The sequence below is a fragment of the Sorex araneus genome, chromosome 4 (genome assembly GCF_027595985.1).
Source record: "Sorex araneus isolate mSorAra2 chromosome 4, mSorAra2.pri, whole genome shotgun sequence".
Taxonomy (NCBI): Eukaryota; Metazoa; Chordata; class Mammalia; order Eulipotyphla; family Soricidae; genus Sorex; species Sorex araneus.
The window spans coordinates 141,853,674-141,874,390 of record NC_073305.1 but is presented as its reverse complement, the minus strand read 5'-3'; the positions used below and the strand labels follow the sequence as shown (position 1 = coordinate 141,874,390).

Below are 20,717 nucleotides of genomic sequence, written 5' to 3'. Positions count from 1 at the left end.
GATCAATGATACATCCTGGGATACGTGGTCCTTTTTATGATTTTGCTTTTAGCTTTTTATGTTTACTTTTTTGTTTTGGGCCACACCTGGCTGTACCCAGGGTTTACTTCTGGCTCTGCACTCAGGGATTACTCTTGGTAAGTTTAGGGGACCATATTGGGTGCCAAGGATCAAACCTGATATGGTTAGCTATGGGCAAGAAAAGTGCCTTCTTTATTGTACTATTGCTCTGGCCCTTTTACATTTTTTTAATTAATTTATTTATTTTTAATTCGTGAATCACCATGAGGGCACATTTACAGATTTATACACTTTTGTGCTTATGCTTCCCTCATACAAAGTTCGGGAACCCATCCCTTCACCAGTGCCCATTCTCCACCACCAGTAAACCCAGCATCCCTCCCACCCTCCCCAATCCGTCCCATCTCCCCCCACCTCGCCCTGCCACTGTGGCAGGGCATTCCCTTCTGTTCTCTCTCTCTAATTAGCTGTTGTGGTTTGCAATAAAGGTGTTGAGTGGCCACTGTGCTCAGTCTCTAGCCCTCATTCAGCCCGCAACTCCCTTCCCCCACATGGCCTTCGACTACATTATAGTTGGTGATCCCTTCTCTGAGTTGTCCTTTCCCCAGAATGTGAGGCCAGCCTCCAAGCCATGGAGTCAACCTCCTAGTACTTATTTCTACAATTCTTGGGTGTTAGTCTCCTACTCTGTTATTCTATATACCCTAGATGAGTGCAATCTTTCTATGTCTGTCTCTCTCTTTCTGACTCATTTCACTCAGCATGAAACTTTTCATGCCCATCCACTTAAATACAAAATTCATGACCTCCTTTTTTCTGACAGCTGCATAGTATTCCATTGTATAGATGTACCAAAGTTTCCTCAACCAGTCATCCGTTCTAGGGCATTCGGGTTTTTTCCAGATTCTGGCTATTGTAAACAGTGCTGCGATGAACATACATGTGCAGATGTTGTTTCGATTATACTTTTTTGCCTCTCTGGGATATATTCCCAGCAGTGGTATTGCTGGGTCAAATGGGAGCTCAACCTCTAATTTTTTGAGAGTCGTCCATATTGTTTTCCAGAAGGGCTGAACCAGTCGGCATTCCCACCAGTAGTGTAGAAGGGTCCCTTTCTCCCCACATCCTCTCCAACAGCGGTTGCTTTTGTTCTTTTGGATGTGTGCTAGTCTCTGTGGTGTGAGGTGGTATCTCGTGGTTGTTTTGATCTGCATCTCTCTGATGATTAGTGATGTAGAGCATTTTTTCATGTGCCTTTTGGCCATTCGTATTTCTTCCTTGGTAAAGTTTCTGTTCATTTCTTTGCCCCATTTTTTGATGGGGTTGGATGTTTTCTTCTTGTAGAGTTCAACCAATGCTTTATATACCATTGATATCAACCCCTTATCTGATGCTGGCCCTTTTACATTTTTAAGATCACCTTATGATATAGGATAAGTACTGGAGGTCTAGTAAGATCAGGTGAATTCTGTACATGGGATGAGAGAAAAGCAGGTAGGAAGATGGAATAGATAATCCTATTGATTCACTTCCTTTAAGTTATGTTCCCCAAATCTCACCCAACATCTCCTGCTTATGTTTACTACCTTTTTTTATAGCTCCTTCTAGGTACAGAAAGCTGAGAACTGCAGCTTCTAGATTTTTATTTCTGTGAATGTAAGATTTTGTTAGTAAGTAGAAGCTGTGTTACAGGAAGGAGCACGTGCAGGGATTTGCAGATGTAGATGCTATTTTCCTTTTAAAAATTTGAATTACCATGATTTACAATATTGTTGATGATAGAGTTTTATGCACATAACATTCCAAGGTAGGTACAATTTTTGCTATAAGAAAAGAGAACTAAATTAGTTAACATTGAATAGATATGAATTTCTGTAAATATTTGTGACAAAGTCATCATCACACAAAGAGGATAGACATGGATACTCTAAAAATCTTGGTGGACGATGTATGATGGTTGCTCTGAGAAACAAAAGAATAGCATCTGGTATAAGAAAGAAATGTTGAGCTATGCTAAAAACCCAGCAGGAATTGGGAATTATTAATTGTCCTAGCATAAAACTGAATATCTGTGGCATTTTTTATTACAGGATTCAGCATAACAGATATTGGAGCATGATTAAATGAAGGTGGGAGTATTGAGTATGGGAAATTCAGGAAGTAAAAAGATGTAAAAAAGTTAAACATTATTTTGGCAAAAATCAACAAGGAAGGCTGAAGGTGTTATGGGATTTTTTTTCCCGAAACCTTGAAATATGGGCAAGAGTTTCTTGGAAGGGAAGAGATACCAAGCATCAGCTTGGCAACGGATCCAAGATCAAATGCGGAAATGGACAAGACATATTGGAAGATATAGTAAACTAATTTAGCTGAGTGGGAGTGCTAATGTAAAGCAGAAGCAGAAGGAGATGCTGAAAGGGTACATCTGATACAGATCAGCCAAGTGCTGAATTCCAAGCCATGTCTCATAAGCAATGAGGATCTGTTGAAGGTTATTGTACAGGAGAGTGATTTTAGATAAATGTAGTGGCAGTGGGGAAAGATAGTGACTGTGGGCAGAGAAACTGGTTTAGGAGGTGACAAAGGAATCCAGTATACAGGAAATAATGTGAGGAAGGGAGGAAACTGAGAGGCAACAAAGAGTCACTTTCGCCTTTGTCCTGTCACTTCTCACTCAACTATGAAAATTTACCTGTGTTTTTCTCATTCAAATGACACTTCCTTCCTCCCTCCCTCCCTTCCTTCCTTCCTTCCTTCCTTCCTTCCTTCCTTCCTTCCTTCCTTCCTTCCTTCCTTCCTTCCTTCCTTCCTTCCTTCCTTCCTTCCTTCCTTCCTTCCTTCCTTCCTTCCTTTCTTCCTGCCCTCCTTCCTTACTGCTCTTTTTCCTTCCTGCCCTCCTGCCTTCCTGCCTTCCTGCCTTCCTTTCTCACCCTCCTTCCTGGACATTGAGCAAAACACTGAAGTTTCAGTGAAAGAAATTTTATTCTCTTGGAGAAAGCAAACAAACAAGGGAGATAAGTAGTTTCAAGTGACCAAGTAAGAGTGTTAGATTTTAGGGCTTCACAGAACAGGGGCCTCTGACTTACTATGGTAAAGACCTTACATCTTCAACCCAGTATAGAAAAATCACAAAGAAGTCACTAGGGAAGTAGGTAGAGAAGGAAGCAAAGGTGCAGTATGGAAAAGGACGGCAGTGGCTAAGGTGTGTGGTGAACCTGCACTGCAGGGCAGGCAGGCAGGCAGGGGTTAAAGGCTGTGCTGACAGAAAAGGTAACAGGGATACTTCAAAGAGTTGAGATTGTACTTCAAACATGTTGGAAGTCCCCAGAGGATTTTAGAAGCATGACATTAACTTTTTAAGAACTCACTGAAACTGAGGTTTACCACCTTAAAAATTGATGTCAGATCAAGAGCAAGGTGTTACTCCTGGGTTAGCCACCTGATGGCTGTGTGACCTTGGGCACACAATACCTCTGAGCTCCAGCTGTTTTGCTTCCCCCCCGGCCCCCCCCCCCGTACTCCCTCCCCTTTAAAAGCAAAACAAAAACAGAAAATTTGGGTTACTTGTAGATATTACTGTTTTTAAAATTTTTCTGATAATTAAAATATTCATCATATCTAATAGCTTTAGCTCTGGGCCCGGCATATGGAAAGCTTTTCAAAACTGAGAGCTATTCTTGCTATTTTTCACATCATCTTGGACGTTGTCACTTTTATAAAAAGAGCTTTAGGAGTAATGTGCAAGCTGAGTCAGATGTAATGTGGTGAGGATATGAGACTGCTCAGAAGGTCTCTGAAATAACATACGGAGGAAGATTCTTCTTATTTTTGGTCCAGTACCAGTTGGTCACTCAGAAAAAAAAAATAAGGATTTGTGGAGAACTAAGCAGAAGTTAGTGATTCTCAGAGAAAATGGTAAGAGCAAAAAACAACTAAGTTTTCAAGTTTGGGTGATTGCAAAATTCTAGTAGTATTGAGAAAGGAAACCGTTTCTCGGACCCACAGTGTGCTACCTACTCAAAAGAATGTATCCTTGACTTCTTTGTAGGGTCAGCCACTTTTTCAGTTTAATTTATTAGCTCACAGACTCTGCTCATTAAATATCTGTCTTTTTCCACAATGCCTCATCACAACTATAGCTGAGAATATTGAATTTAGAATCCTCACATTTTAGAAGTCCTAAAATGTTACCTACAAGTTGGTTTTGAATAACCTCTCTTGTTGCTTCCAAGTCTTATTTTACTTTCAGATTATATAGCTATCTCTGGACAGATGTTAACATCTGATAAGTACATATATAAAATCTTAAAGTTTTGCAATTAATATTATATTTGTAATAAAATATCACTATACATCTTACCAATATTATTGTATTTTTTCCTTCTCTTTAGAACATGGATTTATATTTTGGGTCCTATATTACAAGCAAGACAAACAAAACCTGATTTAGCTATTTACTTTTTACTCTTCTTCAGAATTGTTACTGTTGTTATGACTGAAGATAATTGGAGGAATCTGGAGGTGACCCAAGCTCTTATTCTAACAAAATGGTCTATCCACTACAAATGCCTTAGGTGGGACTAAGGCCATGGTGTGATTAGTCTGATTACTAAAAATGCCTTACAGATGACAAATGATGGAACTTTGGAATTTTATGGAATGAGGTTAGTCAGATTGACATGGTGTTCCCAATATCCAGGGAGAAATGTTTGTAGAAACAGTATGAAAAAAATTATCAGTTTTAATACAAGAGCAAGTAACATATCACAGACAAGTTTGCAGTACTCTCTATTGGTGACCCATTCAGTGTGTTGCTTGGCAGACTCACTGCCCAGACAATCTTGGGATCCAGGGCACATACTTGTGAGACCTGAGCTTGGAAAAACAGAGCAAACACCACCTCCTGCTTTCCTGGTTGTCTTGATCTTAGTTTCATTTATTCCTGAGCTCTAGTCAATAGTGTCATTGGTGTTAGTAAGAAAGAGAACAGACCTAGGGGTCAAAGTTTATCAGAAAAAACTTCTAAGCAGTTGCTCTTTCTCTTTGCTGGTCACCTAGACTTTTCTCTATTTTTCACTGGTTCAGAAATGATAAACAGGGTTTGGAAATTTGAAAACACACAGTGTTTAGGGGTTTCAGTATTTAACTCAGCTGTTCTCTCCTTTCTAGATTGTAAGTATGTTTTATAGTTGCTAAAATATACTTATGATAATGAAAGAAGGTAGGAATTCCATGGTTCTTTCCCTATTGCCCATTGTCTAGTAGAAAATATCCTCACTACTTAATGTTTTATTTCCCCTTCTGGTGACAAAACCATTCCACTGATTTTTGGGGGTTGGAGGCAGGTAAATTCCTACTTTCATTGTTGGAAACAAAGATTTAAAAAAACTTCATAACCCCCTCCCCCCAAAATCAACCTTAGTCATAAATCCCAAGCTTTTATTTTTAAAGTAGGCATCTGTAGCCTTAATGAATGGTAATTTTTTGAGGGGTATGATGTTTATAATACGCCCTTATTCCATTTTCTGAGGTCAAATAAACATTTTTCCTTTGGTGGGGGGAAAAACTATCAAGTTCCCTAGGATTAAAGATTTTGGAAGGTGCTTTAAGAATTTGGCTCCCTCTTGATGTGTGCTGAAAGTAGATAATGGACCAAACATGATAACCTCTCAGTATCTATATTCCAAACCACAATGCCCAAAAGCAGAGAGAGTATGGGGAATATTGTCTGCCATGGAGGCAGTGGGAGGGTGGGAAATGGGGGGTATATTGGGAATATTGGTGGTGGGGAATGTGCACTGGTGGAGGGATGGGTGTTTTATCATTGCATGATTGTAACCCAAACATGAAAGCTTGTAACTATCTCATGGTAATTCAATAAAATTAAAAAAAAAAGAATTTGGCTCCTACTCCCTCTGGCTTATTTTGCTTAACATGATACCCTCTAATTCCATCCAAGTTGCAGCATACTGCAAGATTTCATCTCTCTCTCTCTCTCTCTCTCTCTCTCTCTCTCTCTCTCTCTCTGTCTGTCTTTATATAGCTGCAAAACAAAGGAGAATAGACAGTATCAAATAATACCAATTCATCAGACTTTGAGAACAAAACTGAGATTACTTAACAGTAGAGAGAGGAATAGAGGAGGGTGGGGAAGGAAGAGGCCGACTAAAAGTAACACAGCGACAGTGGTGGAGGGTCCTGGGTATTTTGGTGTGATGAGATGTAAAACCTTTACAAGCAACACCGTAAACATTGGCATTATTGTAATCATGTTACTTAAACTAGAATTATAAGGAAAAAAAAAGGAAAGAATTTGGCTCCCTGGTGAGGGCGCTGGTGTCTCTTGGAGTGAGCAAAGGAGTCCTGGAGAGGATGGGAATCCCATGTAGATCACTGACGAAAAGAAACCAGGAAGTACAGAGAAATTATTAGTCTGTTCAGAGCTCAGGATGGTAAAGACTAGGGACTCAGCTGGTTGGTTACTCATTAGCGACAAGGAAAGAGCCGTGGAGGTTAGGACTGGTCAAACTAGAGGAACGGACCTGAAGCATGGGGCAAGCTCCTGGCACAGGCAAGATGTGGAGATTTCACCTGGAACTGACATCTTTTTCCTGTTAGCTTTTTCTTGGGACCAAGGGCAAACTGACTTCTGTTCTCAGATGTTTGTCTGAGTAAACCTGTCTTCATGTTGTGCTTGTTGTGGGATTCCTAAGCAGACCAGGAGGAAAGGCACATTCCCAGGGAGCACCTGCCTGGCCCCTACTGCCTGGCTGAAGCAAGAGCCGGGACTACCACCGAAAGCTGCTGGGTGAGTGTCTCCAGGCCAGCACTGCTGCAGCTGGGTCTTCCCGATTCCTGCATCCGAGGCTGGCTGAAGTGGTGCCTCTTCCCCAGCTGCCTGTCTGAAGAAGAGAAAGTGGATCAGCTTAGACTAACAGGAGAGGGACAAGCCCCTCTCCTGTCCTCCCTGTCAGAGCATCATGGGCAACGTTTGCGAGAGATTTCGGGGGTACATGAAGCTCTGTCTCCCCTGCTTGTTTCGGGAGGCAGAAATCTCGATGGTGATTGAGAACCCAGGGGCCTGCAACCCCCCTGTGCCTGTCCCACCACCGACTCGGGAACCCTGGAAGAATCAGGGCCACTACTTTGTGGCTCTGTATGATTACCAAGCTCGGACAGCAGAGGATCTGAGTTTCCGTGCCGGGGACAAATTTCAAATACTGGACACTTCCCAGGAGGGCTGGTGGTTGGCCAGACGCTTGGAGGAAAGAGCAAACGGCTCTGGCCAGCAGCTGCAGGGCTATATTCCTTCTAACTATGTGGCGGAGGACCAGAGCCTACAGGCAGAGCCGTGAGTAGTGCAAATACACTTTATTTTCTAACTCTCTGAGGGCCCATAATGATTCTTCCTCCCTATCCGTCTGCAATCCTTTCATTTTCAAAACTCTGCCTAGAAAATATGAGGAAATACTGGCAAGAACCTCCTAACTGAAACACACCTCTGCTACGTGAGAGGAAGCTGTCTGTGAGTTGTTGAAATGATCTCAATTACAGTTTGTATACCCGCAGGCCTGGGTACATTTTTGCTAACATCAACAAAAGGTGTACTTAATGTTCTGCCTTTCCTTTCATTGTAAACGAAATCATGCCTCTCCTTAACAACAGAACCATTTCATGTGCAAATATGGCATACTTAGTACTTAAATTGTACTTAATTTTTTTTTTAAACCTTTGAAGTAGGTGCTCCAGATCTAATCCTCTTCTTAACCCCATTTCTTCCTGATAGGCATATGCTGGGCTAACTCTCATAGACAGTAACATTTATAAAATGGAAAATTTTCACTACTTTTCTCAGTAACATCATTACTAGACATTTTCTCTTAAATCCGAGATCTGGAATTATATACCCAATCACAGAATATTTTTGGTTTTTATTATAATTAGAAACTGGCCAGCTATGGAGAGTTAGTAATTGTAACAAGAAAGTCAATGACAATATTTTCTCAGAAGTATTGATAAGAACTGCTATTTGAACAACTCCTATGAATTATAGTGGAACAGAATAAGGAACTTCTAGCTACTTCATCCATCCATCCATCCATTCCTTGGTTCAAATGCCAGATACAATAATGCACATGATGGGTGTGGTAGGATGAAGGTTATGGTAGTAATGATTGAAAATTAGTAGATAGAGCACAATCTTTACAATGAACACTTGGGGTCTGGTATGTTGAGATGCAAGTGGAAACTAGTTTTGGTGATACTCTTGTTGCTGGTCTCAGCAAAACCAGTGGTGAATCTCTCTGAAAAGACAAGGAAGGAATTTTAGTAGAGGAACCACTGTGTGTTTCTTGTGTGTTTCTTATGAGCTGCAACATTCCTTAGTGGTCCAGAGAATAAAATAGTAAAGTGTCATAAAACATTGTTGCTACTTTCTAAACTCAAACTCAAGCATGAAAAGAGGTTTGATCATTCTTGAGACTTTTCTCCAAAGCAGGTGATGATGGATATTATGTCTTACATTATGCCTCAATAGAAATTTATTAAAAATTTGTGCTTTTGCTAGATGGGAATTGATCAGTTTTCCTTTTGGTTTTTGGGTCACTCAGATATCCTCACGTTTACTCTAGTTCTTGCTGAGGGATCACTCTTGATGGAATTTGGGGGACCTTGCATAGTGCAGGGGATAGAACTAGAGTCTGCTGTGTGCAAGGCAAGGCTCTACCCACTATACTATCTCTCTGATCTTTAAGTTATCAAATGAAAAAATAGTTTATGTGAACATTTTTTGTGATAACCTATAGGAAATATCATTATTCTTTCTTTGAATGCTATTTATGTGCATTTTTATTTTCTCTGCCAATGACTTCATTCAAGGTATGATATTTTATCTTTATAGTCAGTATAGCATATGCATATCTTTAGAATAAATATTATAATAACATTAGTGTCTTGAACAATGTATTACTTTTAAATCTTTTTAATTCATTTAATTGCTTAAGACCTTCATGTTCTCATCTATAAATTCTCTGTGGTCTCTTCTACTTCTTGATCTCCTGATTATCTAGGAACATGAGCTTATGTTTCATATGTAGAGGTTCTGCTACATTTATAATTCATAGAACAACAAATGCTGAAGAAAGCAAATGAAGTGAAGCAAAACAAGCAATTCAAAAGTGTTAATGTTGTGGGTAACAGACTCAAGTACAGTGTCCTTTCTTATTAGGTATTTTTTGCCTAAGGAACACAAAATGAGTAAGCAAAGTACTGTGACTTTTGTTTTCTCATTCTCAGGGACTATCTATAGTCAAGAATACTTTCTTCCCTCTGCCCTAATCTTTACTTTTGGAATTCGCCCTTAACAATTTTCCTCACTTATCACTGCTATCGAAGAGCTCTTTGTATGTATGTATGTATCTATTTATTTTGGTTTTGTGGTACCACCTAACAGTGCTCAGGACTTGCTCTTGACACTGCATTCAGGGATCACTTCTGACAGGCTTAGGGACCACATGAAGTTCTGGGATTGAACCTAGACCTGCCAAAGGCAAGGCAAGCATCTTTAATGCTATACTATTCCTCTAGGCTAACTGTCCTAGAGCTCTTTAGTGACTTCTTCTAGAATGCCCACATCTACTAAAATAAAAACTTGGTACCCAGAGGATGCTGTCACTGCATCTGCTCAGTCTGGACAAAGGTGCTCCAGGTTACTATGGGTTTCCTTCAAGTAAACATATACCTGTGAATTCAGTTTACTAGTGAGGATTATTTGCCACCGAATGACTAAGGTGCTCTGATATTTTTAGTGTAGAAAGCTACAGTTTCTCTAATTCATTCTATTGCACTTTGAAGTGAAATAATTTTTAACTTAATAATACTTGGAGTAAAGTGTCCAAGTATCCACACATTATTACTTCTAGTAATCCATTATTACTCAAGGATTACACACACAAAAAAACTTCCTTTAACATCTTTTTTTAGTATTTCCCAAACTTTTATGTCACTTTTTTCATTTATGAAAACTGTGAAGTTTACTTTGTTTTACAATGAGCTCAGTGAATAAAGTAAAGTAATAATTGTTGGGGCTAGAGGGACACTACAAGAGTTCAAGTGCTTGCCTTGTATGTGACCAACCTCAGTTTGATCTCTGTCACCACATGCGGTTCCTTGATCACCATCAGAAGTAATTCCTGAGCAGAGAGTCAGGAATAAGCAACTGAGATTCACTGGGTATGCCCTTTAAGCAAAACAAAACATAACAAAAACAAAATAATATTGCTCATATTACTATTCTGAGATAAGACACAATGGAAAGCCAATGAACGTTAGGTCATGAAATTCTAAACTATGTGAGTTCAATGCTATGCATAATAGTATTTACCTTCCTTGTTCTTCATTCTTGATTTGCACTAATAAAACAGTGCAACAACTGGGGAGATAGTACAGCAGGGAGAGTGCTTGATTTGCACATGACTGATACAGTTCCATCTCTAGCATCTCATATGTTCCCCCAAACCCTAGCCAGGCATGATCAATGAGCACTAGTTGAAAGTTTTAGTATTTGGTGTTATGTTTTTTAAATATTAGGAAGTAGAGAAATTAAAATAGCATAAACTATTGCTAAAGGAGAAAGTTGATTTAATAATATTATTCTCCCTAGAAATGCTTTTCTTTTTCTGAGTATTTTCCATTAAGTTATAAAACATTCATTCTTAATGATTTATTTTTTCCTCCGGAAGAATCTTTGTATTTATTGTATTTTCATTTTGAATTCCTAGGTCATTTAATAGATTAATGCCTTTTGTCCACATCTTACCCATGGAATTCCTCAAAAAACATTTCTCTTGGATGTTATTACTCAGAACTTCTTTGAAATTTTACATTCACAGTGTTTTTTATGTTTTTACAAATATAGTTAAAGTTTCTGCAGAGAATAATGCATGAAAACTATATTTAAACCTTGACATCAAGAGCAGAAACTATTGCTTTTACTGCATAATATTTCATGTAGCACAGAACATTGATGAAGAGCAAAATGATGAGGAATAGTAGATTGCATGTGGGCATTTACAAATAATTTTAAAAAGCTGTCTGCCTTATTGTTTATTTTAAAATTTTCATTTCTTTTTTGTTTCCTGGGGAGCAGGAAACAAAACCTCACTAGTGATGAGGTTACTCCTAGCTCTGCTCGAAGGGATCACTTCTGGAAGGTTTTGAGGACCATATGGGCTGCCAGTGATCAAACCTGGGTTGGATATTAGCAAGACGAGTGTCCTACTCATTGTACTGTCATTCTGATCCCTCCAATTAAAGGGCTTTAAGTGGCATCCACACACTTTCTGCTAAATTGGATAGAATCAGAAGTATTTGGTGGAAAACTTGCTCCTCTTATTAATACATAAAGGTGGGTTACTTCCAGTTCCTCTTTCATTCACTATTTTAGGGCTTTCTTGAAAAGGAAGGCAAAAATAAATATTTGATACTTGTAAGTTGTGATTTTGCTTCTAGTTTATGCTAGAAGACGAAACTGTTAGAATTTTATGAAGCATGAAAGAAAAGAAATTTCTCTGTATCCTCTTAGGGCATATTTTCCCAGGTATGCTCTTCTTTAAAGTGTCAGACTGGAATCTTTTCAAGGTTTATCTAATTTACAGCCATTGTCTGACTTGAAGAAAGTAAGATGGAAAAACAAAGTGGTATGGTTTTGGAAGATTCTTACTTTACTACATATAAATAGAATTTAGTCTCACTATTTATGATTTGAGTACTGCTGAATTTCATACTTATTCAAAACATCTTATACACAGTGTTCCTAGTTATTTTCAACTTAGATGCCAGTATATTTCTTTTTTAGTTGTGATGTGAAGTCAACTTTGAAATTTTAAATAACTTAAGGGTAGAGAAACAATGTAGTTTAAAGTTAAAACTACTTATTGAGCATAGTCTTTCTGAGTTCTACTGTAACTACTAAAATACAGCTGCATTCAAGGGCAAAATTTAAAGATTCCTTTTAGTAAATAAAGAAAAAGGCATCAGAATACTTACAAATAAAATAAATGTGGCCTTGTAGATTTTATACACTGTGAGTATTTAAATTGTTAGAAAACCATGTCTGGTCATGTAGTTCCCAAGTTGTTCTTTATTCACATCATTCGGATCTATCCCTTTGTGCACATTATTTCACTCTTCTTCCTCAGCTTTGTAATATAGGAATAAGAAATGAGAGTTGTCTCAGGATGGTTATGTCACAAAAACCAGATTATTTGTTCACAAAGAGTTTGCTGTAGAGAATGTGACATATAGTAAAGGTTTTATAAATATAATCTATTATTAGGTTGGGCACTTCCTCCTTCACTTCTGTCTGAATGGATCACAATTGATCCATTTCATAATAGCCTTAGCTCACAATACTGTTTCCCTAGGAAGGGGCCTCACACACTGTTGGTCCATCTTTAGTCTTCCCTCCACGCCCTGCCTCACGTGCCTATTGTTTGGGCTTGACTGGAGCAGCCTTTGTCTCTGTGTGTATCACTCTTCCTCTGTTGTTTTTTTCCTGATCTGTTTTCACTCATGCTTCAAGATTCATCCCTGAAGACTTTCCTGACCTTCTAGACAACTTTAAGTGATTCAAGTTAGAGATCTTAGCATCATTTGTCATGTCGCCGAGTTTGGTGAGGTGTTCCTGGATAATCCACACTCAGAGGTATTGGTTATTTAAATAGACACAAGTGAATGATTGCTTATCTACAAATTTCAGATCTTTAATAGGGTAATTGAAGAACCATTACTTTTCTTCGATTGTTCCTGATTAGATTACTTTTTTTTTTTTAACTTACTAGAAAATTAACCAAATTTTCTCCTTAAAGTTGCAGTCTACTTTTCATTCTTTTCTTACTGAATTGTTCAGTCCCTTATCTTTTGGTTAAATTACCAGTGAAGATAGCACAATTGCTAGGCTTTCAAATATTAGTGGTTATAATACACCCTCAGAAGGAAAATACTTAGAGTCCTGAATCTTATTGGAATACTCTTCTAATGAACAAATAAATGAGTATCAGAATGCATAGCAAGTTCAGGAACAGATTAGGATTGATTCTCAGTTTGTGTTTATAAACTAAATAAACACATATTAGCCTGTACCATGGTTATATTAAAAGAAATCACTGGTCTAAGCTTTGGAATGGACAGAAAATCAAACCGCAATTTAAATAAAATTAATATTATTAGACTAAATTTACAATTTCAGCTTTTATGCCCTACATACATGATTTCAAATTATTACGCATATGAAATATATTTTAATTTGTCAAGCTGAAAGTTTTCTTTTTTTTCTTTTCTTTTCTTTCCTTTTTTCTTTTGTGGGGAGTGGTGTGGAGGGAGGCCACACCTGGCTCTGCACTCAGGAATCATTCCCGGGACTCAGTGGACCACACTGGGTGCTGGGATTAAATCCAAGTCTGCGGGGTGCAAAGCAAGTACTTTATCTCTCTAGTCCCCAAAGTTTGAGTTTTTACTAGATATTACTGTTACTTCTAAAACAGTACATAGCAAAATATTTATATGCTTTTTTCCCCCTAATTTTCTTATTAATTAATTGCTAACTTGTGTGTAGCATGTTCTGATTCTATTTGTAATGGAGATTCTGAGCACTTATCCATGGCTGGACTGGCCCAGTTCTTTGGGGAATGTAGTTGCAGATTAATAACAGTCTGAATGGTATTTCATCCTTCCAGATGCCTATCTTCCTGAAACCATAAACTATAATTTTACTTTATGAATTACATTTCTTTGGAGACCAGGATAATACAAGAATTTTGCTAAAATACACAAATATGAATGTAGATGATGTTATCTGTTTTGTATACTTGTTTTTTTAAATTTGATTATATTCAGATGTTCTAATCGATAATCTCTTATATGAGAATTTTTTTGTCACATATTTTTTCCCTGTAAAGTTATTTCTTGTTTAAAAATGGAATTAAATTTAGTGTTTGTTCTTTAACTTTTTCCTTTGTCTTTTAAAAATTCATATGGTGTCTCTGAGTTCAGACAAAATATTTTGATGAGATGTTTTCCCCTGTAAATTTTGTGCCTTTAATCCTTTAATTTTATATTTTTGCATTTTCGGTCATTCCTGGTGCTGTTATTCTTGCCTCTGTTTTCAGGTGTGTCTCTGGGTCTGTGACAGTTCTTGGTGAACAATATGTGGATCAAATCAGGGTTGGTCTCCCACAAAAAAGGAGCCTTACCTTCTGGTCTGCAGCCTCTTAAGAGTAAAATCAAAATTAGAGTCAGCCAATAAATGATAGAATAAAGAAGTTGTGATGATTGTGTGTCTTACACACACACACACACACACACACACACAGAGCTATGCAGCCAAAGGAAGGATGAAATCATGCAGTTTGCTGCAATTTGATTGTAACTGGATGGTATCATGCTAAGTGAAGAAACTCATAAGGAGAAGGACACATACCAACTTGTTCTCATTTATCTGTAGTGTATGTTTAGTACTACAGTATTGCAAGGGAGTGGAATGTAGCAATGTGGACAAACCCTTGGTCCTGGATTACAGAAATGATTATGTCAAAGGGGTGGAAGGAAGGGCAAGACAGACAGGTGGTAATTAATTATCTGGTGTATTCATTTTTAACATTTTATATTATTTAGCAGCAACGTTAGGACTGGAGCAATAGCACAGCGGGTAGGACATTTGCCTACACTCGGCTGACCCAGGTTCGATTCCTTCATCCCTCTCGGAGAGCTTGGCAAGCTACTGAGAGTATCCTGCCCGCAGGGCAGAACCTGGCAAGCTACCCATGGCATATTCAATATGCCAAAAATAGTAACAACAGGTCTCACAATGGAAATGGTACTGGTGCCTGCTTGAGCAAATCTATGAACAATGGAACGACAGTGACAGTGCAGTGCTAGCAGTAACATTATTCTACAAAATACAAAGAATGCTCACAGGACTGGAGTGATAGTACATTTGCCTTGCATGTGATTGACCAGGGTTTTATTAAATTAAATTAATTAATTAATTTATTTTTGACTTTTTGGTTCACACTTTGTTATGCTCAGGGGTTACTCCTGGCTCTGTGCTCAAGAATCACTCCTGGCGGTGCTTGCTCTGGGGACCATATGGGGATGCCAGGGGTTGAACTTGGGTTGGCCATGTCCAAGCAAACACCCTACCCTGCTGTACTATTGCTCCGGCCTCCTGACTCGGGTATTATCTCTGGAATCCCATGTGTTCTGTCCCCTGAACCAGCTAGGTGTGGTCCCTGAGCACAAAGTAAGCCCTGAACACCTTCAGGTGTGGCCCCCAAAGTAAAAAAAAATAAAGCCAGTCTTATTTTATATATTAAAAGCAATACATATGGAATAGACAAGGGATCACTAAGAAAATGACGACTGGAGGAATCGTCAGGATGGGAGATGCGTGCCAAAAGTAGATAATGGACCAAACATGATAACCTCTCAGTATCTGCATTACAAACCATAATGCCCCAAAGTAGAGAGAGAATATGGGAAGTATTGTCTGTCATGGAGGCAGTGGGAGGGTGGGAAAGGTGGGGGTATACTGGGGATATTGGTGCTGGGGAATGTGAACTTCTGGAGGGATGAGTGTTTGATCATTGTGTGATTGTAACTCAGACATGAAGGCTTGTAACTATATCTCGTAGTTAATAAATAAAATTAAAAAAATAAAAAAAATACATAGTCCTCTTTGCATTTTCCTAGGATACAGATGGCTAGTGGGTTAGGTAAGCACAGGCTTTCTTTTATTGTATACTATAGTTATAGGATATTTCTCTGTTTAGTTTCAGTCTATCAGCGGATATAATGATGTTTCAGATAAAAACAACACAAAAATGACTCAGTATTTTGTATCTATATACGGTGATAGTTTACAGTAAAACAGGCAGATACTGGCTTTTATGCTAAAGCACTTCACTTTGGTTTAATTTTTTGGTTTTCAATTCACACCTGGCAATGCTCTCCTGGTGAGCCATACACACCTGGAGTGCCGATCTGGGCACCTTATGGTGCTACGGATCAAGCCTGAACCTTCTGCTACATGAGCACAATCCCATTGAGCTGCCTGGCCCCAACAGAAGCATTTTGATCTCTGTGATATTGCTCAAATCCTTACAAGAGATTTAAGTACTTTAGAAGAATTGAAAGTTATGATTCTTATCTAGTAGACCTTTGTAAAATATTAGAAAGTGAGAGTTACTTGATATGATCATTCTTGAAGACCAAAGTGTCCCAACAGATACTTTTTTGCTAGCAATAATTTTGGTACTAAATCAAACTCCTGATACTTTTTTTTTTTTTTAACACCTGGCTATGCACAAGGATTAACTCCTGGCTCTGCACTCAGGAATAACTCCTGGCAGTGCTCGGGGAACCATGTGGGATGCTGGGAATCAAACCCTGGTCGGCCACGTGCAAGGCAAACACCCTACCCACTGTGCTATCACTTCAGTCCCTCCTGATGCATTTCTAAGTATGGGTTTCCACTTTTTGAAAATTTTAATATTATAAATGTTCTAATTTATCAAGGCTTTTTCTATGTTCTTTAAAAAAGAAATTTAGAAAAAATCCCAGAGTATTGCAATTTTAAGATAAGTTTTAATGCATAATAATTGTTATTCTAATGATGAGCTAATCTATGTCTAGACTGTTACTAACAATGGACCCATAATTTCCTATCCCATACCAAGTCAAATCTTTTTTTCTAGAAAATGTTAATATTAACTCAGTTTCTTAATTCAAGCCATGGCCATGAAAATTAACTGGTAGCAACTATTCTGAAAAAAGGTTCAAATAAAGTTTTTGTGATTGAATATATGTAGTTCATATCTCTATCTTCCTCACTGAACTATTTTAATTGAATTATCCTTCACAATGATATTCCTAACATAAGTAATAATGACATAAAAACATTAGCCTTTTACAAATTTTATTGTCAGTTCCCACTACAACATTTAAGGAACTGCTTCCAAATTTCTATGACAAGAACTATCAATCGGTAGACTGATCTTGTGAGTTTCCACATAGATTTGAGACAGTACATGAATGCTCTGAAATTGAATATTTTTTTTTCCTGACATATGCATGTGCATTTTTACAGATAAGGAACTACAAATGATATGAAGGTCTAAAAGGAATCATACTTTTAAAAGTATAAGAGCCTTTGCTATAAACGTGGTACAGTTTGGTTCTCTTGAAAGATTTATTTACTTCCTTATAGAGATACTAAGAATTTATTGCACATCACATTTTTTTATACTTAGCCACCAGGAAGCTCAGACCAGTTAATTGCTTGTTTACCATAACAAATTCGACCTTAATCTGCTTTATTTTTTTCCTCCCTTTTTCTTCTTTGAAAACATTTATATTATTACTCTGCAAAACATATATTCATGATTATTGTTGTTATATGTCATTTTAATACCCAAATAATAATTATCCACATAGAAATGTTTTATGTTTTAGATAGTTTTATCTTTAATACCTAAAATTTTAAGGAAATAAGTGTAAATTTTAATCTACATGCTAATTAAGGGATTAATTTTTTAAAAATTGTTCTTCTGAGCTTCTGAGAGGCTAACACTATGCTGAACAGGAAAGGTGAGTAGGCTGCATTTAAAGACTACGGCCTAGTTTAATGTAATCCCATTTGTTGATCTCTGAAATGGGGCAAAGAAATGAACAGAAACTTTACCAAGGAAGAGATACGAATGGCCAAAAGGCACATGAAAAAGTGCTCTACATCACTAATCATCAGAGAGATGCAGATCAAAACTACCACGAGATAACACCTCACACCACAGAGGCTAGCACACATCCAAAAGAACAAAAGCAACTGCTGTTGGAGAGGATGTGGGGAGAAAGGGACCCTCCTACACTGCTGGTGGGAATGCCGACTAGTTCAGCCCTTTTGGAAAACAATATGGACGATTCTCAAAAAATTAGAGGTTGAGCTCCCATTTGACCCAGCAATACCACTGCTGGGAATATATCTTAGAAAAGCCAAAAAGTATAGTCAAAATGACATCTGCACTTATATGTTCATCACAGCACTGTTTACAATAGCCAGAATCTGGAAAAAACCCGAGTGCCCTAGAACAGATGACTGGTTGAAGAAACTCTGGTACATCTATACAATGGAATACTATGCGGCTGTTAGAAAAAATGAGGTCATGACATTTGCATATAAGTGGATCAGCATGGAAAGTATCATGCTAAGTGAAATGAGTCGGAAAGAGAGAGACAGACATAGAAAGATTGCACTCATCTGTGGAGCATAGAATAATAGACTATAAGACTAACACCCAAGATTAGTAGAAATAAGTACCAGGAGGTTGTCTCCATGGCTTGGAGGCTGGTCTCTCATTCTGGGCAACTCAGAGAGGGGAACACCAAGTAAAATGTGGTCGGAGGTCATGCGGGGGAAGGGTGATGCATGCCAAATATCAACTAGAGACTGAACACAATGGCCACTCAATACCTTTACTGCAAACCACAACACCTAATCAGAGAGAGAGATCAAAAGGGAATACCCTGCCATAGTGGCAGTGTGGGGTGGGGGGAGACCGGACTGGGGAGGGCGGGAGAGATGCTGCGTTTACTGGTGGTAGAGAATGGGCACTGGTGAAGGGATGGGTTCTTGAACTTTGTATGGGGGAAACATGAGCACAAAAATGTATAAATCTGTAACTGTACCCTCACGTTGATTCACTAATTAAAAATAAATAATTTATTTTTAAAAAATTTAAAAAAGAAAATATAAAAAAAAATAAAGACTATGACCTAAAAGCTAACCATTCTCTTTGCTTTCTCTGCTCTCATTGGTTGGTGCCGTCTCCATTGTTTCTAATCTTTTTTTATCTCATTCTTTCCAAATTCAGCTGGACACAATTCTTTGTCTGCACAAGTATTTAACTAAACCTCCTGCTCTTTCACCTTGAGAATGAAGTCAGTATGTATTTGTGCACATGTGTAGGATTATTTTGGTATAGTACAGTGGGTAGGGCGTTTGCCTTGCACACCACCGACCCAGGTTCGATTCCTCCATCTCTCTCAGAGAGCCAGGCAGGCTATTGAGAGTATCCCTCCCTCACAGCAGAGCCTGGCAAGCTACCCGTGATATGCCAAAAACAGTAACAAGTCTCACAATGGAGATGTTACTGGCTTGAGCAAATAGATGAACAATGAGATGACAGTGCAGTGCTACAGTGCAGTGCTTTATTCTGATCTCTAGGCAGGGAAAGCTATCCCAGTAAGACCATCAACCTTCAACCCTGTATGTACTTGTGAGCAAGAAAAGTGAAACTCACAGGATTGGAGAAAATAATGGAAGCGAAGTACAAGAGGAGAAACTGTGGTTTAAAACATAGAAAAAAAGTCTGATGAATTTTTAAGCAATCATAAGAAAAGAAGATGTAAATAACAAACAGAAGCTCATACAGATAAAATAAAAAAGCAGAAAGAGAAAAGAAAAAAATTCTAACATATAAGAAAAAACATTAAGTGCAAATATGTGAGAAACTTGAGAATAATAAGGGTGATTGAAGAGCAGACAGATAAGATCAAGGTTTGGTTTGTAACTAAGAAAAGACCAAATTGCTGATTTATTTCTATTTTCAGAAACAGGATACGTTGTTTGACAACCTAGAGCAGATTTCCTATACTGTTCCTTTCTGTTGAAAATCTTTTCTTAGAATTAAAAAGTGAAATAAAATCAGGGTTAATGAAACTTAGAAGCAATAGCCATTTGAGGAAGATACTATATGAAGAGAAAGAATATAGATGTAATGAGGAAAAGATGGCCAAAAAAAAACATAAGGAAAGGAAAATAAGGGAAGGTATCTTTTAAGTTTCATTTGCTAAGGAAAATAACTAATATAAGCCAATCACTGACTATTCTTTTATACTGTAAATAGAAACCATAGAAACCGACATTCACCTGCTCACTATTTATTCATGAGTAGTTGTTGCAACAAAAACTCAGCACCTTTTGGCTTACCTACCAATATTTTTTTAAAAAAAACTAACCAACAATAGTATAGTGGGAATGAAGGCAAACCTTTGATAATGACTCTTCTAAGGGGCCAATAATGTAGAAAGTTTGATTTTAAAAGTTTGATATTAGACCTATAAATCACATGACAATTTCTCTTGCTTCTTCCTTTTCTGATTCAGGAGTTTATTGTGTTTAATATAATTTATTAATTATCATGCACAGTTAAACATGTTACTGATTATAACTGTGAAAAAAGTTTGAATCATTAGGTCAAAGGTTTATGAAAGAATTTTCTTTTGATGGGTGGTAGTGGGTAATTGTGATGTTAGTGGGAAAGAATAAGAAAGTGTAGAATATGCGTGATTCTTAAGAATTATGTGGTTCTGAGCTTTAGCATTTTTCCTTGCAGGCATTAAAGCCTGGGGAAGCTTTGCAAGTGCCATGTTGTGAACTTGTCTAAAAGCAGATGAAAACTCATTTTGGAACCCAAACACTGTAACTCTAGTGCAGGTGTATTTTTACCTTTATGATGGTAAGAGAAAACAGTTTTGAGCTGGAGCAGTAGTATGTACAGTGGGTAAGTGTTTGATTTCAGGCACCACCCACACATCATCCCCAGAGCCTGCCATGAATGATCCCTGAGCACAGAGTCAGAAAT

General features: G+C 37.9%; 1 protein-coding gene across 1 annotated transcript in view; it reads left to right on the top strand.

Moving 5' to 3' along the window:
* Window positions 1-7,001: 7,001 nt before the first annotated feature.
* FRK (fyn related Src family tyrosine kinase) overlaps window positions 7,002-20,717 on the top strand; it is a 207,926-nt gene continuing 194,210 nt past the window's right edge. Inside the window, exon 1 of the mRNA XM_004621761.2 lies at window positions 7,002-7,372. Coding sequence (XP_004621818.2) covers window positions 7,002-7,372 — 371 coding nt within the window. The remainder of the gene's footprint in view (window positions 7,373-20,717) is intronic.